We start from the raw sequence: 20,022 nt of genomic DNA, 5'->3' as shown, positions 1-20,022 counted from the left end.
AATGCAAAAAATAGTGGCTGAACTGGGGCCTTGGCTTTAATCTCAACTTGATGTAAGAAACAGCAATTATTTATGGTTCTCAAACTTACAGGCAAAACCGAAATCTTAGAGGTACTATTCACTGCACTGTTTGTGGTGTTTCTCATTTAAAATCCCTATAATACATTCTTCCCTGAAACATTTCTTCTGACGAATAAGTATACTTCCTTTTATGTGACAACTCTTAGAACCTTGACTCCCATTTCTGCCTTTGGCTCCCGGGAAGCTCGGAGCAAGGTTTTATACTCAGTTGCAGATTTCCTCGCTGACCTGTGGGGGGCAGTGTGGGATGGGGAGAGAGCAAGGGCCCTGGGGTTGGAAGATGAGGACTGGGGCACACTGGGCCCCTTCTTCCTGTGGCTGGATAACCTAAGCCTTAGTTCCCTCACCTGTGGAAAGGGGGGAAGAAGGATGAGGGTACCTATTTTACAGGACCACTGAGACAATGTGTTAAAACTATAAATTACCAAAAAATTCCCATGAAAATTAGTTATTAGCAGTACAGGTTTTCTGACGTGATTATTTCCCTTTCCCACCTCCCAATACTTGCATCTTATCTTTTAAACTTTGTTCTAATCATTTTGCAGTTTTACTGTAACTGTGTCTTTTAATTTGCTGTAATCCTTTCTGGAAGTATAAATAAATAACAAAAGTATTTCTAAAGAGCAATCTCCCTGAAGGCAAGAAATGTCCCTCACTTGTTTTGTGTAATAACAATTTACAGTAGAAATATGTGTAGCTACAGGGACACCTGGCTGGCCCAATCAGTGGAGCATGCGACTCTTGGTCTGGAGGTTTTGAGTTTGAGCCCCACATTGGTGTAGAGATTACTTAAAAAAAAGAGAAAGAAAAACATGTAGCTACAGAACGAACGTTTAGCTTTCCGTTCCTACGCAAAGGCCAGTACTTTGTACTGAATAGTTAAAATAAGCTGAACTGTAGGTCAGAGAATGATCCAGAAGGGGACTTTTTTGTTGGCTTGTACTGATGACTGATGATCTAATGCATTCCTTCTTTCATCTGTCCAAGCTTATACTGATGCCTACTGTGAGCCCGGCACTCCTGGGGCCCTAGAAAAACAAAGGTGATTGACCCAAACACAGTGCCCACTCTGAAGGAGCTCACAGTGCAGGACGGAGGGTGGGTGTGTCAGCCATAGTTTGCAGCTGGGGCAGACAAGGCTGGACGGGGGGTGGGTACGTGGGCACACATGGGATTTCTCTAGTCAAAAGGGGATGCAAAAATACCAGGCAGAGGAAACCTACAGGATGATCTCTTCAGGTAACACCCAAGCGGTTCAGTTTGTTCAGAGAAGAAATGAATTCGAGCACAGGTCAAATTAAGAAGGGCCTTGCAGCCTCTAGGAGCCTGGATTTTATCTTGAAGGGGAAGGAGGTGTGTAGTGGGCGAAAGATGCTGACAGTCTGGAAGTGAGGGCTTCGGGACATCCCCGACCTGACAGATCCAATTCGGCTCTTTAAAACGCAGCTCCGTGTTACAAGTTGCACTGTTTGACAATTACTCAGCTTATGGAGATAGGACTTGGCTCTGCAGGTGGAGGTATTCATAAACGGCCTGTATGGACAGAGGCCAACTGGGATGCTGAGAAGGGGAGTCAAGTTCTGGACCCAGGCTGGATTAAGTGACCTCTGAAGTTTCTTCTAAATCTGCAGTTCCATGATTCTCAAACAAGCCCAGTAGCTGGCCTGGAGCTGTGGGCTGGGGTCTGTGGCTGGGGAGCTGCCCGGGGCAGCAAATGGGTTAAGGCTCAAATAACTTTTATATATGAATTAATGTGTGGAGTTGGGAGCCAAAATCTGTTCCATTAATTTTTCCATCCATTCCAGGAGCAGTTAGGTACACACAGTAAAGTTTATTTTGGTGCATGGTATACTTCACTCCATTAAAAATAAATTAATCAGCAAATTCCTGCCTGGCTCAGCTCTGGTTTATGTAAATAGTGCCCAGCTGTAATGAGTTACAAGGTGTTACTATCTCACACACACAGAGGGGGCTTCACTCTAGAACTCCGCTTGCAACAAAAGCATCTTAAATAAACTCTGAGAAAGCGGTCTGATTTGTAATGTTTTCACAGAAGTGGGATATACCTCACCCATATAGAATTTCTTTATATGACTCATTTTATAGCAAGTTAAATGAAGGAAGTTTGATGGGGGAAGGAGGGGCACTATGGTTCCCCGCCCCCTTTCTTCCATGTAAAGAAAATCCCCCAAGAGATGGCCCACACTCAGGAAGGAGGGGACTGATCCTCAAGTGCACAGACCGAGCTGGCTCTGCAGCGCACGCTCCAGAAGTTGGGACGGGGCTAGGAAGCTGGGCACGGGGCTCGGCCCTGGGACGGTACAATGAAGCCAGAGAGAATTTTCTCTTCTCCCCAGTATCTCACATCAAGGGAGTCAACAGAGGAAAGACGGCATGTTCCTCCCCTCGTGACAATGGGACCTATGTTCTTGGGGCTTCTTTCCAAATGACTCAGGATGTGACAAGCCCCTTGGCCATCAGAGGCCTTCTGGGTCCCAGAGGATGGAGCCTGGCAGGCTAGGCCTTGGCCAGAACAGTGACATCTCCGTGAACTAGAGACAAAAGGAGCAACAGAGACCCTCCTGACCCTCTCGCCCTCCCTGCCTCGAACTGAGCTGGGTGGTGGTCCTCAGCTTATGGCAACTGCCATCTCAGGTAGGTTTCTAAAAACCCTGGAATAAAGACGAGCCATGGCAGAGATAAGTCTCTGTATCTTTTAATGGCCAACTCAACTCCATGGCTCAAAGCCGGAGGACAGAGCGTGGTTACCCGTCTTGACTCAGCAGCATTCCAAACTGCCCCTTGGCCACGGTGGGCCCTTGGTGGAAGTGTCCCCTTGCTGACCTATCCCCATCCCTCTGCGGCCTTTGGGAAAAGCTGTCAATCACAGTTCCTGGAGGGGACCAGGGGAGTGTGTGCTGGGGAGCTCTTGCTCCAGGCTTCTCCTGGGGCGGGGGGGTAGGATACCTCAGAAGAGCCAAGGGTTCTCCCAGCACAGTACCCCACCAGATCAGACTCCTGGGCATACTAAGAGGATAATCAACACAAATGGGGCCAGGTATTTGACAGATGCCGTTCAAAGGTCAGTTCAGGCCACTTTCTGCAGGGTTCCGGGCCAAACAAGCACCTCTCTCCTGGCAGTTCCTCAAAGCCAGCGGGCCAGCTGTTCAGAGACACCAGCCCCCATCAAAGACCCTCATCGTTGTAAGTTGGGGAATGGGGCTTCAGGATGCTCTGAGGATTCTTCTCCACAAGAGGGCGCCAGCTCACCTCCCCCGTCAGAAGCAGATCCTCACCATTCATGGAGTCCAAGTACTGCATCTGCAACAGGGCGAGCAGGAAACAGAGGACAAGGGCAGGAGAGACACAAGATGGCGTAAGGAACCAGCCTTCAAACGGAGAGGACAGGGAGGGGCCTCGGGGGAAGGGAGGCGGTCTGACCATCCCAGCTCCCAGGACAGCAGGTCTCTGATCTCCCAGATTATTTCATTAAAGTGGGTTGGGAGAAACGAATTCCCGGGGAAGCTCATTGGGAAGGCTTTAGGGAACTCCTCATCATACCTCTGAATAGACAAGACACACAAGCCCTGACTTTCTGGGCTGCAAGAAGTTTCTAGGGAGGATGTGCTAGGGGAGACACGTCCTTGGGATGCGTGTGTGTTTTATCTGCCTATTCGGGGTAGTGAGGTTACTAAAGGTGAGCCAGTTTCCCTCTCTGAGGTTCAAGTTCCCTTGTCTGAGAGAGGGGATGGGAATGTGTACCCCCCCAGGGCTCATGAAGAGATTAAATGATACAACACGTGTACACTGTAGTCACAGGAACTTCTTAAAATTTTAAATATGTATGCCTCTACTGTCCTCTAGTGAGCTCTGACCCCACAATTAGCAGGCCGCCGTGCTGACCAGTGGGTCTAGCTTCACCCAGGGGGACGGCTGGGGGAGCTTATCCCCCTGAACAGCAAGTGGAGAAGGGACACCCACAATACGGAGAACGGGGAGCGGCTGCAGGGGAGGCGAGGTTGGGCAGTTGTGCAAGAGGCAGGCGATCTAATGAGTGGCCAAGTCTCAGGAGATACAGGCGGTGTCTGGGAGGATCCCCAGGCTGCTGCTAGTAACAACAGCAGAATGAGAAATGCTTTCAAGTGGACAGGCACATTCAAGGGGAGAGCTGATCACAGCAGGAGAGAGCTCTGGATTCAGAGAAATAAAGCTGCACGGCGGGGTGAGAAGGCGTGTGGGAGAAGGCGGCAGGAGCCTGGAGGCCTCATCCCAGTCGTCGGACCGGCCCCCTCTCCCAAAGCCCTCACTCCTGTTGTTTCACCGCCAGGCTGCTGACCCCGGAACTCAGCCCATCTCTCCCATATACGTCAGGTCTAGGTTTCCACACGTCCTGCTGTCTTTTAGTTCAAGGAGAGTGACTGACCCATTACCGTGCCTAAAACACACTCCTCTTTCCAACAGCTCCATCTCTGTGCCTAATGCCACCTCTCTGCCCATCTTCTGCATTGAAAATCTCAACATAACCTCGGACTGGCTCTTGGGCTACCCACCAGACCAACTGGGATCATGGTGCAGGGCTAGTCTGTTGAGGGCCCGGCTTCCTGGTCTTTCCTGATCTGCTCACTCACAGTCTTCGCCTTTCTTTGGCCTTCCAAAGCACTTTGTTCCTACCTGCATCATCATAGACTGACTTATTCCAGGGTCAGCCTTGTGCCTGACTGGCTTCCTCACCAAACCATGAGCTGGCTGGAGGGCAGGTGTGGGTCCTATGAATCTCTGCTTTCTCACCAGAGTGCCTGGCACAGCAGGTATTCAGTGTTGCTGACAGGCCCGGGTCCCATCAAAGCTCCCTACTTCCCTAAGAGCCCCATCACTGTTTTCCTATTGCCTGCTTCTCATTGGACAATATGGGATTTCTTCTAGGGGCAATGGTGTGCAGTCCCTTCTTTTAGGGCCCTCGGAGAAGTCCCAGCTATGTCCTTGCTGTGGCCCCTGGCACAAGCCCACCATGGCAGATGGAAAAGTTAGGCTGGTCTCTCAAAAAACACAGCATTTGCTTTGCCAACTGCTACTTGTGTCTGACGATGAATCCAGTCAACAGTGTGAGTCTCAAGAGTTCTCTGTGGGTGGAGCCCTCTGGCCACAGTGCCTTCTCCCAGCTCTGGCAGATTTGAAGAATGGTCAAACAGAAGTCCTGGCTTCTGGGGTTCTCTACCCTCTGGGTCTGAAGAGCCCCACTGTGTGGTTTTGCCAGCAATCAGCAAGCTGTTCCTGCCAGCCCTGTCTTCTCCCCAAGAGCCAGGGCCTGGCCTTCCCCTGCCTGGCTGCTGAAGGCCTGAAGGCCGTGGACACAGGTGAATAAGAGAATAATTGTGGGGTGAGGCCCCTTCAGCTCCAGGGCCAGGCCCACAAAGCAAAGGTGTGACTCATGGGACAGCCTGAGCTGATGAGCTGTCTGGAGCAGCTAAGGCCTCTCTAGTGGCTACATGAATCACCAGCGTGGGGTTGTAGGCCAGCTGTGCGGGCTGACTCACTGGGAGACCCTGGAAAAGCCTCTATGTTCCTCTTCTCTGCCACTCAGCTCCCTCATCTATAGAATATGGGTTTCCCATCAATACAGATCAGGGGGGCAGAGAGATCAAGGAGTGAAGTTGCCATGGTTTCAAGGAAAACGATATAGTTAAGAGTCCCCACTCTGGAGTTTTCTCTTAGAAATTCTGGTGTCAGGGAGCCCTGGGGGACGAGGGGGTGGGGAATGAAGTAGGAGGACGCTACTTGATTGTGGCTAGCACTCAGTGGGGAGAGGTTTGAGAGACACCCGTGGAATGCTGCCTGGAGCCCAGTTCTGCTAGAAATCAGGAGCAGGAAACATGAATCTTGAAGCTTCAAAGTGGGATCAGAGGGGGCTAGAGTGGGCGACTACACAGCACCCCATACCCATATCCTACAGGACTGTGTGTGCCGGTGGTCTCACACAGCACTGGGCACATAACAGGTAATCAAATGTGTAGTGAATGAATGCCTAAAAATTTTTGAGAGCAGACTACTCAGTGCTTCTTCTTCCATCTCATTCCCCACTCCCAGCCTAGCTCATGGCTGGGCACACAGAAGGTGTTCATCAGCACCTGCTGCAGACAGGATGTGGTCAGAATTCCCTCAGACTGGCCTCTGGGAACTCAACCTCTCATAATCCTCTACAGTCCAGCATCTTCAGACCTCAGGAAAGACCTGCTTCCCATGAGCCTCTGGAGGGGAGAGCTGGGGTTGCTCACCTGTTTCCTCACATACTCCACCAACAATTCAAGCTGCCGAGGGTCTTCACATTTTTGGTTGAAGAAGGTTCTCCAGAGGGCAGCAGCCAGCCCATGGTCATCTGAAAGGATCCCCTGGAACAGAGAGTACAATTGGTCTTCCAGGGAGTATGGCAGAGCCATTCGTACAAAAGCTGGGGATATTGTGAACATGCTGACAACCACAGAATCGGACTGGAAAGACCTTATAGACACAAGAAAGAAACGGGGCAGCTACATGGTAGAGCCAGATGGGGTCTTCAGAGAGCATCTGGTCCAACCCTTTCATTTTATGCACAGGAAGGACATGGGAGCCAGAGGGGCCGAGTGACTGGCTAAGATTAATGCAGAGATGGGGTTCATGTCTGGCTGCCCTCCCAGGCCACACACAGCTCCTGCTACTCGCCTGCACTGTACTTGACCCACCAATACCTGTGAGGCCAGGAAAAGAAACGGTGGCCCAGTGCTCCTACCGCTGCCCGCAAGAAATGGGCACAGAGTGTTGTGGGTGGGTATTTTTTCTCAGAAACAGAGGTGGGCATAGACTGCACCTTCTCTCCTGGTCCAAGGGCACACGTCTGCAAGGCAGCTGGCTCTCTGGGAAAGGAACACCTTGGCCTCACTGTCACCCATCTCTGGGTTGGCCATGGCTAGCCCTGCCGCAAGTAGAGGAACAGGCCGTTCAGCAGGGCTGCCATGGGCCAGAGGGAACGCCCAGAGCCTGTGTGCGTGTGTCTAATATTGTCCTTTGCAGCACGGAGGAGGGTCTGTCGAGAAGCCCAAATATCATAGAGACTAATCAGCACCTGGGCCATGGACTAGGGCCATTTTCTAGCTTGGACCTCTAAGGGAAGGAGAGGGGACGGTCCTGCTTCGTGGGGGGAGGGTGACTGAAGAGAAAGGCCCCAAAAAGCTGCTCTGTCCAGGTGCCAAGCTAATATGGAACCAGACAAAGCACCAACTGGGACTTACAAGTCAGAAGGCCAGATCAAGTCCTGGCTCTGCCACTACCAAGGTTCAGAGATGGCGGACAATTCACCACTCATCTATGAGATGAAAGTGCTTGCCCTACGCACAGCTGCATTATAAAAGTGGGTCCGCATAAAGGTATTCTGTTATGTGCAGTATGTCAGGTACAAGGACCAGGAGCTTGCTGCGACAGGCAGCTGTGGCTACAGCTGAAACTACAGTGAGATCTAGGGATCAGACCACATAGGTTCAAATGGCAGCTCTGTCACTTGACAGCTGCATGGCCCTTGGAAAACCACCAGCCCTTCCCGAGCCTCAGTTTCTCATGAGCCAAACACACATAGCAAGACCCGCCCACAGCACTGTTGTGAGAATTCAGAGATCATGGCCATGACAGGCTCTGTAAGTGGCAAAGCATTACACGAAGACCCCAGATCATGTCTTCAATGTGATACTGTGTGTTGGCCTCTGGGACATGGCGGCATATGAGGTCCGACGTCAGGCCTGCTGCCACGAAGGGCCAAGTCCAGGATGGGGTGCTGACAGTTTGGTGGAAAAACAGTCAACCTGTTCCAAATGCCTCCTGTTCAACATCCCTATAATTCCCCAGCTTAAGAGACTGTGTTGGCACAATGGCTGAGTCAGGAAAACCAGCTTCTTCTGGCAGATGGGGACAGGGCCCAAGAACAAGCTCAGGCACATCACCGTTCTCCAAGCTATTTGCTAACACAACAGCCTGCTTGTGTCTAAAGTGCCCCGGGCACAAGCTGGAGAGCTGCTGGCAGAGATCCACATGTGCTACGTGGGAAAGAAGAGCCTGGGAGCGGGTGTCATGAGGACCTAGAGAATGAGCACAGAGCACAGGACAGCAAAAGCCCTGGGAGCCACGGCCTGCTACAAACAGGTACCCCTGGCAATGGGGGAGATGCCTGGGAAGGGGCAAGTCCATAATCAGTCGGAAAGAAAAGGGTGACTCAGGACTCCGATCAACAGTGATAGCACCTGACTGTTCCAGGCTGTCAGTTCCTTCACACACCTGGCTCCTAATGACTACGTATGCCAAGAACAGATATGATTATCCCCATTTGAAAGATAAGTACACAGAGGCTTAGAGGTTATCTAGCTAATTGGTGGTAGACTCAGGACCAGAATGCACTGGTGAGGTCAAGGGATGGTGCCTGACTAGCTCTAGGTAGGACGCGGTACCTGGCACAGAGTGGGGGGTGCAATAAAAATGGCTGAACAAATCAATAAGCCCAACTTCACCCTTTTTTCCACCAAACTGCTAGTAAGTCAATGAAAACATATGGGAGACTGGTCTGAGAGAGAAATCAGGAAAGGAAAAGGGGTGCTTGGTGGCCAAATATTAGTTTGCATAGCAATGTTCCCACAATCTACTAGGGGGCCTGCTTGTTTTCCCTCATGACACAAAAAAAGCATCCTTCAGGATTAAGACACCTAGGTCTAGAGTAATTGAGAGGAAGCCTGTGCCTTGAGGGTCCACGTTATAGTTAAGGGTTTGGAGTGCCAGTCTCACTCCGAAAAGACTGATTTGTGACACCACTACGTGCTTAGCATGATGCCGAGAACACAGAATCACAGCAAAATGGTCTCAGCTCACAGGCAGCTTGCAATCAGTTGAAGAGACAAGCTAGTGCCCAACAAACAGCAGCACAGGATCAAATCCTAGAGAGTGAACAACTGCCAATCCGTACAGGGAGACTCCGAGGTAGACTACGTACATGGGTGACTCCTCATTCTTCAGTCTTAGCTGCTATGACCCTCTGTTTGTAACCAGATATTTATTTGCTTGTTTACCTGTTTACTGCCTATCTCCCATTAGAAGGTAAGCTCCAATGGGAAAGAACTACACCATGTTTGTTTTATTCACCAATATATTCCCAGTGCATCCCATATGGCAGGCACTTTATACTGTTAAATGGATAAATGGATGGATGGATGGATGGATAGATGAGGTTGAAATTCAGAGTAAACAAACACAAATCTAGAGAGGTCAGGGAAAGCTCTGTGGAGAAGGGGGCCTTTAAGAGTGGAGAATATTTGGAGAGCTACATTCTAAGTAAGACAGAATACATTGGTTCACTGAACATTTACAGAGAGAGTGCCTACAAGGTACCAGGCTCAAAGCTGACAAGACTCGGCCACTGCCCTCCAAACCTAGCTGTTCAGGAGATCTTCCAGCAGGCACAGCATGTCTGTGGGGCAGTGGGGCAAATGGCCTCACTTGGAAAGAAGGTTACACACTCAAAAACAATAGGAGATAACAGTGGATAAGACATGTCAAGATGGGGACAGTTGACAGAAGACCTGGAAGTTCCATGGAGGAATTTGTGGACTCAATGTAGCAGAAAACAGGAAGGTTTCAAAAGTGGCCAGGGTAGGGGCACAACCCAAGCAACATTCTAGGAAAAGGGTGCTGCAGAACGGCACTGTCCAAATGAACTTTCTGTGATGACAGAAATGCTCTAAAGCCACACTGCCAGTCCAGCAGCCACAAGCCACATAAAGCTATTGAGCACCTGAAATGTAACCAGTGCGACTCAATTTTCAATTTTATTTAAGGAATTTAAATCAAAATAGCCACATGTGGGGGCACCTGGGTGGTTCAGTCGGTTAAGCATCCAACTCTTGATCTCAGCTCATGTCTCGATCTCAGGATCTTGAGTTCAAGCCCCGAGCTGGGTTCCATGCTGCATGTGGGGCCTACTCAAAACAACAAAAAAGAGAGCCGCACGTGGCTAGTCTTGGACAGCACAGCTCTAGAATCCGTGACTCCCAGTGTGGTCTGCAGAAGGGCTGCATCATGTCACCTGCAGCTTGTTCACCATGCAGAATCTCAGGCCTCCCCGCTGACTTGCTGAGTCAGAATCTGAATTTTACCTACGTGATCTGCATGCACATTAAAATTACCTGAGGAACTTTTACAACAGATGCCCACCTACAGCAGTTAAATTAGAACTTTTGGGAGACAGGGCCCAAACAATGGTATTTCTAAAAAAGCGTCCCAGGTAATTAGTATATTTCCCAAACTTTCCCACTCTAAAGAGTCACCTGAGGTGCTTGCTAAATACCAGGCCCCACTCCTATTGACCTGGAATCTTTAGAGAGGTGCTCAAGAATTAGATTTGAAGAGCTCTCCAGGTGACTCTTGTGATCAGGCATGTTTGTAAGACGGCTCTGCCAGGATGGACTGGGATGGGAGGGACAGAAAAGAGACAAAATTCAGAACATCTTTATTAATACTGGTGAAAGGAATCAGCTGAGCCAGCTGCAATAAAGTCCTCAAAGAAATACTAGCTAATAGAGAATGCTATTTCTTCAATTCTAAGCCTCATTTTTCTATACACTGCAAGGCTTCTGCAGTCAGAATGTATCTAATTTAACAATTAATGTGTAGATGTAAGCAGTGTTTCTCAACTCCCGTCCCACTCCCACAAAGCTCATGTTAAATCAAAGACGTGTGTGGTATGCAATCTAAATTGCTCTCTGATAAACCTTCCTGTTTTCTGCAAATATCTGGTGGACTGAGAATCAGGAACCCTCAATTTTAACTAGTCCTATTTTTGTAAGCTTATCTCCTGGCTTTAATTATTATCTTCAGACTGATAACACTTCCTCCAGTCTGAACTCCAGTTTCTTACTTTTATCCTTTATGCCTTTCCTCCCTTCCTCATTCCTCACTTACCACATGCCAGGTACCACACCAGGCAAGAGAAATGCAAACACGGTAGACACTGCCACCACCCAGAAGGAGTCCCCACCCAGCCAGGGTACACTAGTGTAGCGAGTGCTGTGGAGTCCAGGGTAGGTGGAAGGAGCTGAGCCCAGGGAATTTCCAGGCCTGTTTCCCAGAAGGGGTGGTGCTTGCATTAAATCACCACAAAATGAGCATAAATGCATGTGTTTTTTAAAAAGATGAGTTTTGAGGAACCCTGGTAGTGTGCATACAGGTGTTCATTACACCATTCTTTTACCTTTTTGATGTGTTTGAAATTTCCATGATAACAGTGGGGAGAAAAAGATGAGATGGATGCTACTACATGGGTGAACGCTGAGAACATTATGCTAAGTGAAATAAGCCAGTCACAAAGAATAAAACCCATATGATTCCACTTACACGGGGGTACTCAGAGTATTCGAATTCACAGAGACAGAAAGGAGAAGGTGGTGGTTCCCAGGGGCTGAGAGGAGGCTGAGGGAAGAGTAAGGGTTTAATGGGTACAGAGCTTCAGTTTGGGAAGATGGAAAAAATTCTGGAGGTGGATGGTGGGGACCATTGCTCAACAATGTGAATGTACTTAAGACGACTAAAATGTACACTTAAAAATGGTAAATTTGATGTTATGTATATTTTACAATGAAAAAAATGAGATCTAAATGTTCTGATGTGTAAGGAGGCCTAAGATATATTGTTCAGCAAAAAAGGCAAGGTGCAGAATAGTGTATGTAGTATAACTTCCATTGTGTAAAGAAAATACATAGGTGCCTGTGTATGCAAACATAACGTCTGGAAGGACACTCAATAAACTATTAACAAAGTTTTCCTCTGGGACAGGGAATTGGGCAGGACAGAAAGGGGCCTTCTACTTTTTACTTCAACCACTTGTGTGCAGTTTTATGAGTTTTTGAAATGAGTATGTATTGCTTTTATAATGAAAGCCACAAAAGTTTGCGATTTGTCTGGCAGCCTGTGCTGTTTATATGTGTATGTCTTCCTATCTCTGGAGGCTAAAACAGTGACTGATTTGCCTTTGTCCCTACATCCAGCACCCCATAAGGACTCAATAAACGCTACTAGTTGAATGATTTGACCATATTATATTGTGCTCTCTTTCCCAAGCACTAGGCAAACTGCTGGGCATAGTAATTTCTGTTGCCAAGTCAATGAAGATGAGGAAATTCTAAGCCATAATGGTAGGTAGTAATGATGTCCCCTGAAGGTTCCCTCAGAGTTTCTCATCAAAAGTCTTTCTATGTAAGTGATGAATCCCTGAATTCTACTCCAGAAACCAATACTGCACTGTGTGTTCACTAATTAAAATTAAAATTAAAATTAAAATTAAAATTAAAATTAAAAAAAAAAAAGTCTGTTGGGGGAAGCCAATGTTCTGCTTAAGGCTTGGCAAATGATCTTACCTCATCATATCCCAAGATTGCTGCATAGAAATTATTTGTCATAAGGATCATGTTCTTCTTCAAGATATAAGAATTAACCTACAGAAACAAAATGACAAAAACAAAAGTATGAAAAAAGGGGAAAAGAACAAAAAATATGATTTTTGCCTCTTAACTATCACAGTCTCTTAGTAAAACAAAGAGAGAAGGCCTCTAACAGGTCGAACTGCTTGTCCATCCCCATTTCCCTGATCTGCCAGGATTCTCCCCAATTTGACAGCTTCTTTCAGGTTTTGATCCCAAATTACACAAAGCAGTAACTCAGTTTAATGAGCCAAGCCCCAAGTACATGTCAGGCTTTGTGCTAGACCCTATGAACACAAAATGTAAGAAATGGTTTCTTAGCTGGAGGAGCACACAGTCTAGTATGGAAAAACAAACATGTAAAAAATAATTAAACTGCAGTATGTTGCCTCAAATTCTATCCCAAAAGTGGTGAGCAATAAATGAATTTTGGTACAAATGATCTCTGCTCTGGGAGCAGGTGAAGAGTTCTGCAGGAGGTAATACTTAGGTGGACCTTGGAGGAGAGAGGACATTCTAGACAAAGGGAACAAGGTGTGCCAAGGTGCAGAGGCAGGAAAGAAAATGTTTGGGGAGTCCCAGGGAAGGTGAATGGGCAGGAACACTGGAAAGGTATGTTGAGACCAGGTTAGGAAAAGTCTAAGGGCTACTCAAAGGAGCTTTTGGTGGTAAAAGACAGAAGGAAGTTGTCAGAGGTGCAAAGAGGAGGGAGAGAGGCAGGACCCTGAGTGAGATGCTGAGGAGAAAGGAGAGCCCCCGAAACCCCCGAGGCTGTGAAGAGGAGGCGAGAATAAGCCAGGCTGAAGTAGTAAGACTGTTAATCTTAAGAGACTGTTTTGAAATACAATTCCAGGGAGACCATGGACACCCAGGTAGAACTTCTCTCAGAGAACAGCCAGGTGGGCCTTCAGAGTCCAGACTGCAAGTTCACTGAATGTCTCCAGTAGGGTAAAACTCTGACCTCCGGACTTCTAGGAGTATGCTTGAAAGCCCGGTCCATGTTTCATTCCTGAGATCCCAGCAGAAAGCCTGGTGTAATGTGCAGTACATAAGTGAGGACTCACTGGATATTTAAACTGACAGGTTTTAGAAACAACCAAGTTATTTGGAACTTTACATGGAGAATAAGATTTGTGCTTAACAACCCTGACCATAACAATGCCCACTGTCATCTCCTCCATTTACTGAGGACCTAGAATGGGCCACATGCTTTTACGGATACCATCTCCTCTAACCGTCACTGGAACTCAAAGGGTAGGTATGCTAGAGTCACATTTTTATGGACACAGAAAACTGAGCCCCAGGCAGGTGAAGTGACTGGCCCTAGGTCCCATAGCAAATTAGTCATAAAGCTGAGACTAACATCCAGGTCAGTCTGAGTCCAAAGTCCATGTGCCTTACGTTCCATCAGGTTCCTGCCTCCAGAAGGATGATTTTACTTTGGATCATAAATCAAAGACTGAGTGATTTAATCCTGTGGCTCATAACTAGTCTCTGAAGAAGAGCAGAAAGGAGTAGTGAAAGGACCTGGGTTCAGTCAGACAACCTGGGTTCAAGTTCTAATTCTGCTATATACAGAGGATGTGGTATTGGGCAAGTCAAATAACCTATTTCCTTGCATTTCAAATGCTCTATACACAGTGCTGGTTTAAACAGCAAATGAATTAGCATGTATTCATTCATTAATTCAACAATGTATGCTGAAAGCCTCAGTAAGCTGTAAAGTGCTCTGCAAATGCAATGACTTATGGGTAATACCTTCTGGTTTGTTTAGAGAAAACTAAAACCAGCTCCAATAGTCAGGGATAATTTTCAAAAAGGAAGAGAGAATGGCCCAGCTCAAGACTGGAAAATGTGAGATTGGATGCAGGTGGTGGTACAATCCATGACCTTTCCCCCCTACCTTCAACCCACGCCCAATCAGACCTCCAGCCGCTATGTTCCTAGAGCTCCATCCATACTCCTCCTCCTGGAAGCCAACGTGGTTGAGAGCTGCATATGTACCTGTCTCTCCCACTAGTCTGTGAGCTACTCAAAGATCATAAGGAACTCTGATTAATCTTGGCACCCCCGACAGACACCTAGCCCAGGGCCTGGCCCAGAGCAGGACTTGAGACTGGCTGGCACGCTGATGACTGACTCCTTACAGGGGCCTGAGTGTCACGCATAGTGTGTTCTGTCCAATGACACCCTTTTGTTTGTTTCCCCTTTTTTGCTGCTTGAATACCTTGCATGTTTCTGAAATTTCAAAAATATGTACTGCCCAACTTCTTAATGCACCATCTTCCAGAATGGGCTGAGGTGAAAGGCAGAGTCAAGAAACAAGCCAGAGCTAGAGTTCATTCCTTCTGAAGTGAGACGATGGGACTACAGCCTAGCCCCACTGAGCGCCATTCTGGGGCTCTTCCTACTCCCGTACATTATTCTCCTCATCATGCAAGAAGAATCAGAGCCACAAACAGATGTCAGAGACGTCACACAAAGGCAAGAGCATCTTTCAGAGGCAAACATGCACTGAACCTGCTCAGCAGAGCTAGTTTATGTGTTGCATCTACCTAGTAAGCTTTAGAGCTGGAAGGGTCTTCGAAGATCACCTAGCTCAATCCCTCTGAGGAAATGGTGAACTGAGACCCAAAAAGGGGTAGGGACTTATCTGAGGTCACAAAGAAAGCAGAGCCAGGATTGGAACCTGACTATAGACAAGTGCTTTATCTGCTTCACCATCTGTAGGGCATTTCCAGAGATCAGCTACACATTAATCTGCAAACCTCAGTTTCCAGCAAGGTCCAGTTACATACAAACACACTTTCTCCTCTTGGGATGCAACTGCATTCTGGCTAGCTATGACCCAGGAAGAATGGAGAGCAGGTCTAGAAGTCCCTATGAGCAAGGCTCCACTACCTCTAGTAGCTCCTATAGTCTAACTCCAGTGACCTGTAAGCTGCCTCTCCCTCTCCCCTCTGAGAGATGGCAAGCAGCCACTGCTAGGAATGGCTTTCAGATATCATCACCCAGGCTGGATTAGATCATGAAAAAGGCCCTTCCTGGAAGAGGGTGGAAGCTTGATCAGTGCAGATACATGATCTGCAAGTAACAGGTGAGGGTGAGTGAGAACAGCTTCCTGAACTACTGGACTCACCCTACTGGGCCCTTCTAGCCAGCCCAGCAGCCAAGGGGAGCTAGCTGGATATTCCCTCTGGCGAACCTCTGTTGGGATTTTATTCCCTCACTTAAGCTTTGTTTGTTGACCTGCAGGTTCTGTGTCCCCACTGCCAGATGATTCTCTATATGGAGCGCGCTGCCCATGATGAATACACAGATGGACAAACCAAATGAGAAACTCCTCCCAGATAGTTTTGGGCTGTTCCCTTAGTCAACTCTTATCCTTTCCATAATGCTTTGCTTTTCATAAAAACCCATATATACAGCACCACCACAAGGAAAAGGTTCCTTTTATATCAGTTACTCATATTTTCCCATTTATTTAAGCTATTAAAATTCATGCAGATATTTTATAAGCCATCAGGATTTGGTGACTGGTATTACTGAATGTTTAATAATAAACTAAACAGAAGAAATCAGAGGGTTAAATGATGACTGCAATTCCTGTAATGACTTAATTAAATTTTTATTGAGTACATAAACTATGATGTCATTTCTAGCCAACCATGGGTCTGCTTTCCCAGCATGTCACAGGGTGGGAGCACTCAATAGGAGGCTAGGCTAAATGAGCAGCAAGTCTCAGCTGAAATGGGGAGGGGAGCAAGGCTCATGTAACACACTCAATAAATTATCCGTTCATTTTTAAACAAAGTCCATGAGTTATAATATATTTGCCATGCACTTTTTATGACATAATAAAAATGTTACCTTAAGGATTACTTAACACATACTACAAATGTTATAGCAGAGGCAGGCACAAGGGGCAAAGAAAACAAACACGAGCAGGCCAGGGACGGGTCCTGGAGTTTACGTCCCAGGGGGAACAGCATAGTATATTAAAAAGGGAATGCCAAAAAAGGGGGTGGGGAGATACAAGAGTTCAGGGTTACTAATCAGCAGATTAATGAATGAGACAACCAACAGGGAACACAAGTAAAACAATAATGAACCTTGCAAGGCACATGTTTAATTAATATAGTATTCTCGAGGAGGAATATTAGCTTTAAAGAGATGCCAGTTCATTTGAGGCCAATTCGCTGCCCTCTTCCCCCTTTTCACTGCTGCTGCTCTTAAAGACGTTTATGTGACTGCTTAACAGAGGAACCAGATTATGTGGATGGAGGGAGCGATGGAGGATCAAGTTTAAACTCCTTACTGAGCTCTACATGGTTCTCTGTGATCTGTTCTTGGTCATCTTTCCTGCCTCACCTCCTCCCACCTCCCCACTTTTAGCTCACCCTTCATTCACAGTAAACGATATGCAATTTCCACAAATAAGCCTTGCTCTCTGATAGCTCTTAAGCATACTGCTGCCAGAATTCCTTCCCCCTTCTTTGTCCACTGGGATGCTAACTCCTTATCCTCTAAGACATAGCTTATAAATTTATACCTTCTGCAAAGCCTCTCCTCTCCCCAGTCTACAGTGCCACAAAGGTGATTCAAGTCCAGAAAGAGGTCCCATAACTATTTACCATGTGCCAAGAACTATGCTAAGAGCTTCATGCATGTGAGCTCATTTAATTCTTCCCAGTGACTGAGACAGGTACTGTTACTATCCCCACTTTAGAGAAGAGGAAACTGACATTTGGGAAACTAGGAAATAGTGGGTGAAGATGAGAATACAGAGCAGTCTGATTCCAATGCTTATCTACGTTAGAACAAACACAAAAAATTATGTGGTCACCCCTTCATGTACCTACAACTTAGATTATCTGTAGAGGCAGGGCTAAGAGTAACTAATATGGTCTTGGGTAAACACAATTCAGAGATTCCCAATTGCAATGGTGGCTAGAGATGGGTCATCAGTGGCCAATTACTAATAGACATCAGACATCGCTAGCATAGCTCAGCCCTACTCCTAGGAAAACTAGTGGGCAAAAGGGTGTGATTAGGGCATAGGAGGACAGAATGGAAGAAGGTTGGTGATGACAACACAAGAACGGATGCACATGAAGGTAAGGATAAGTTTTACAGCTACTGGCTTGAGGCAAAGCTACTAACAGTAGCCGGCTAATAAGAATTTGTTGGAATGGGGGAGCCTGGCTGGCTCAGTCAGTGGAGCACGAAACTCTTGATCTTGGGGTTGTGAGTTTGAGCCTCATGTTAGGTGTAGAGATTACTTAAAAAGTAAAATCCTAAATAAAAAAGAAAAGAATTTGTTGGAATGAATGAATAATAAAGGGTGGCTAGAGTTGCTGACTAAAGCATAAGGAACACACAAAATTCATCCTAAGGGTACAACAGTGCAAAAGATCGCAGGTCAGGTCTTTCCAGCAGTCAGAAATGCCATCAGCCATGCTTTGCAGTATCAACACCATGGGCTACAGTGACTGCATGGCAACAGGCTAATGTGCACTGAACATCAGCCAATCTATTAAATTTAATGTTAGAATGAGCTCACTGTGCAATATTATGTGAAACACACAGAAACAGGTGAGAGGAGATAGAGAGAAGGGGGACATGGAGAGACCAAATACACATGCGTGCATGTAACTCACGTACTTGCATGATGACTAACAGATCTACTAAGGACCTTTTAGCAATGATCACAAAATACAACAAAATAAAATTCTGTGTGTGTGTGTGTGTGTGTGTGTGTTAGGCAGATCCAGAGAAAATTGTATTAATACCAAGAAGAAAAGGAAAAATAATAAAACATGAAAAGATGGTCAGCTTCAATTTCTTCTTCCCTCTTTAGAAAATCATGTGAATCTGAGTAAACCGTATTTCAGCTGTGATGAAAAGCCAACCTAAACAAAACATAATTCTTACATCTTATTTTAATAAATCATTTCAAACTTTTAATGCACAGGGAAGCTTGGTACATTGAAATGCCTCTTCAAATTATTTATTTATTTATTTACTTACTTATTTACTTATTTATTTTAAAAATCCCAGTCTTGCAGCTTGGAATCTGCATATTCAAAATCTGCATAGCCTGATCATGTCTTGAAAAACGAGGTACATGGTTTGGCAGGCATACCTGCAGAACCACCAGCTTTAATTTTTGAATGGTTACAAAGTACGGGAGCCTCTTCCTCAGGCTTGGAAAAGAGCAAAGCAAGAGACAGCTGTCCTTGAAAATTACAGTCATGTACCCACTTGACAAGACATTCAAACACAACAGTTAAGTCTGAAATCACCTTGAAGAGAGCTGATGAGGAACACTATGATCCTGGGATGATCAAACTATCACGCCAATTTAATTTTCTTCTGTGTCAGGACATAGTAACAGCTCTAATCTACTCTCATTTCTGAAGTTTTTTGTTGCATCTCAGATAGTAAGTCTCACGCATATTCCAGTTAGAGGGACGAATATTGGCTTGAAAGACTCACTGTTTTAACAACACTGACAGCACAAAGTCCTAAAGGAAACAATTTTGGGGGCCTCCACCGAAAATCTGAACTGATAATAGTTATGATAGTGGTGGTAGTAACAAGGAGCATACATCACATTTGATTTGATAATATATGCCTATATACGATCTCTTTTGTGCCTCATGACCATAACCTTGCCCTTCTAGGAGCTCACAGCCTAACTGCTACTATTGTCCTGACTCTATAAACAAGAAAAGAAAAGTTCAAAAATGTTAAATGCCTTGCCCCGGAGTCACACCCTTCTTGTGACAGTGCTATGACTTTTATCTCGGACAGCTGGTCCCTAAATCCGGTGTCTACGCTAAAACGTCACACCTTTCTGGTCTCAAATATACAACCTAACCCTACACCTAAAGGAGCTAGAGAAAAAACAGCAAATAAAGCCTAAACCCAGCAGGAGAAGAGAAATAATAAAGAGCAGAGCAGAAATCAATGAAATAGAAACCAAAAGAACAGTAGAACAGATCAACAAAACTAGGAGCTGGTTCTTTGAAAGAATTAACAAGATTGATAAACCCCTGGCCAGACTTATCAAAAAAGAAAAGAGAAATGACCCAAATCAACAAAATCATGAATGAAAGAGGAGAGATCACAACCAACACCAAAGAAATACAAACAATTATAAGAACATACTATGAGCAACTATATGCCAAATTAGATAACCTGGAAGAAATGGATGCATTCCTAGAGATGTATCAACTACCAAAACTGAACCAGGAAGAAATAGAAAACCTGAACAGACCTATAACCACTAAGGAACTTGAAGCAGTCATCAAAAATCTCCCAACAAACAAAAGCCCAGGGCCAGATGGCTTCCCAGGGGAATTCTACCAAACATTTAAAGAATTAATACCTATTTTCCTGAAACTGTTCCAAAAAATAGAAATGGAAGGAAAACTTCCAAACTCGTTTTATGAAGCCA

At 46.1% G+C, this 20,022-nt stretch overlaps 1 protein-coding gene across 5 annotated transcripts in view; it reads right to left on the bottom strand.

Annotated features, from left to right (window-relative positions):
• Positions 1–1,892: 1,892 nt before the first annotated feature.
• UQCC1 (ubiquinol-cytochrome c reductase complex assembly factor 1) overlaps positions 1,893–20,022 on the bottom strand; it is a 96,715-nt gene continuing 78,585 nt past the window's right edge. For 4 of the 5 annotated variants that reach the window (XM_025876084.2, XM_025876083.2, XM_025876085.2 and 1 more), the window contains 3 exons: positions 12,498–12,575; positions 6,354–6,467; positions 1,893–3,402 (listed from right to left, as the gene is read on the bottom strand). In XM_025876084.2, the coding sequence (XP_025731869.1) occupies positions 3,268–3,402; positions 6,354–6,467; positions 12,498–12,575 (327 nt within the window). In that variant the 3' untranslated portion in view covers positions 1,893–3,267. The remainder of the gene's footprint in view (positions 3,403–6,353; positions 6,468–12,497; positions 12,576–20,022) is intronic. The other variant, XM_073880509.1, reaches the window with a different exon arrangement.

This window comes from Callorhinus ursinus, unplaced genomic scaffold (assembly GCF_003265705.2).
Source record: "Callorhinus ursinus isolate GAN/ISIS: 27379988/994484 unplaced genomic scaffold, GSC_fseal_2.0 scaffold38, whole genome shotgun sequence".
NCBI lineage: Eukaryota > Metazoa > Chordata > Mammalia > Carnivora > Otariidae > Callorhinus > Callorhinus ursinus.
This window is presented reverse-complemented; position numbering and strand designations above follow the sequence as displayed.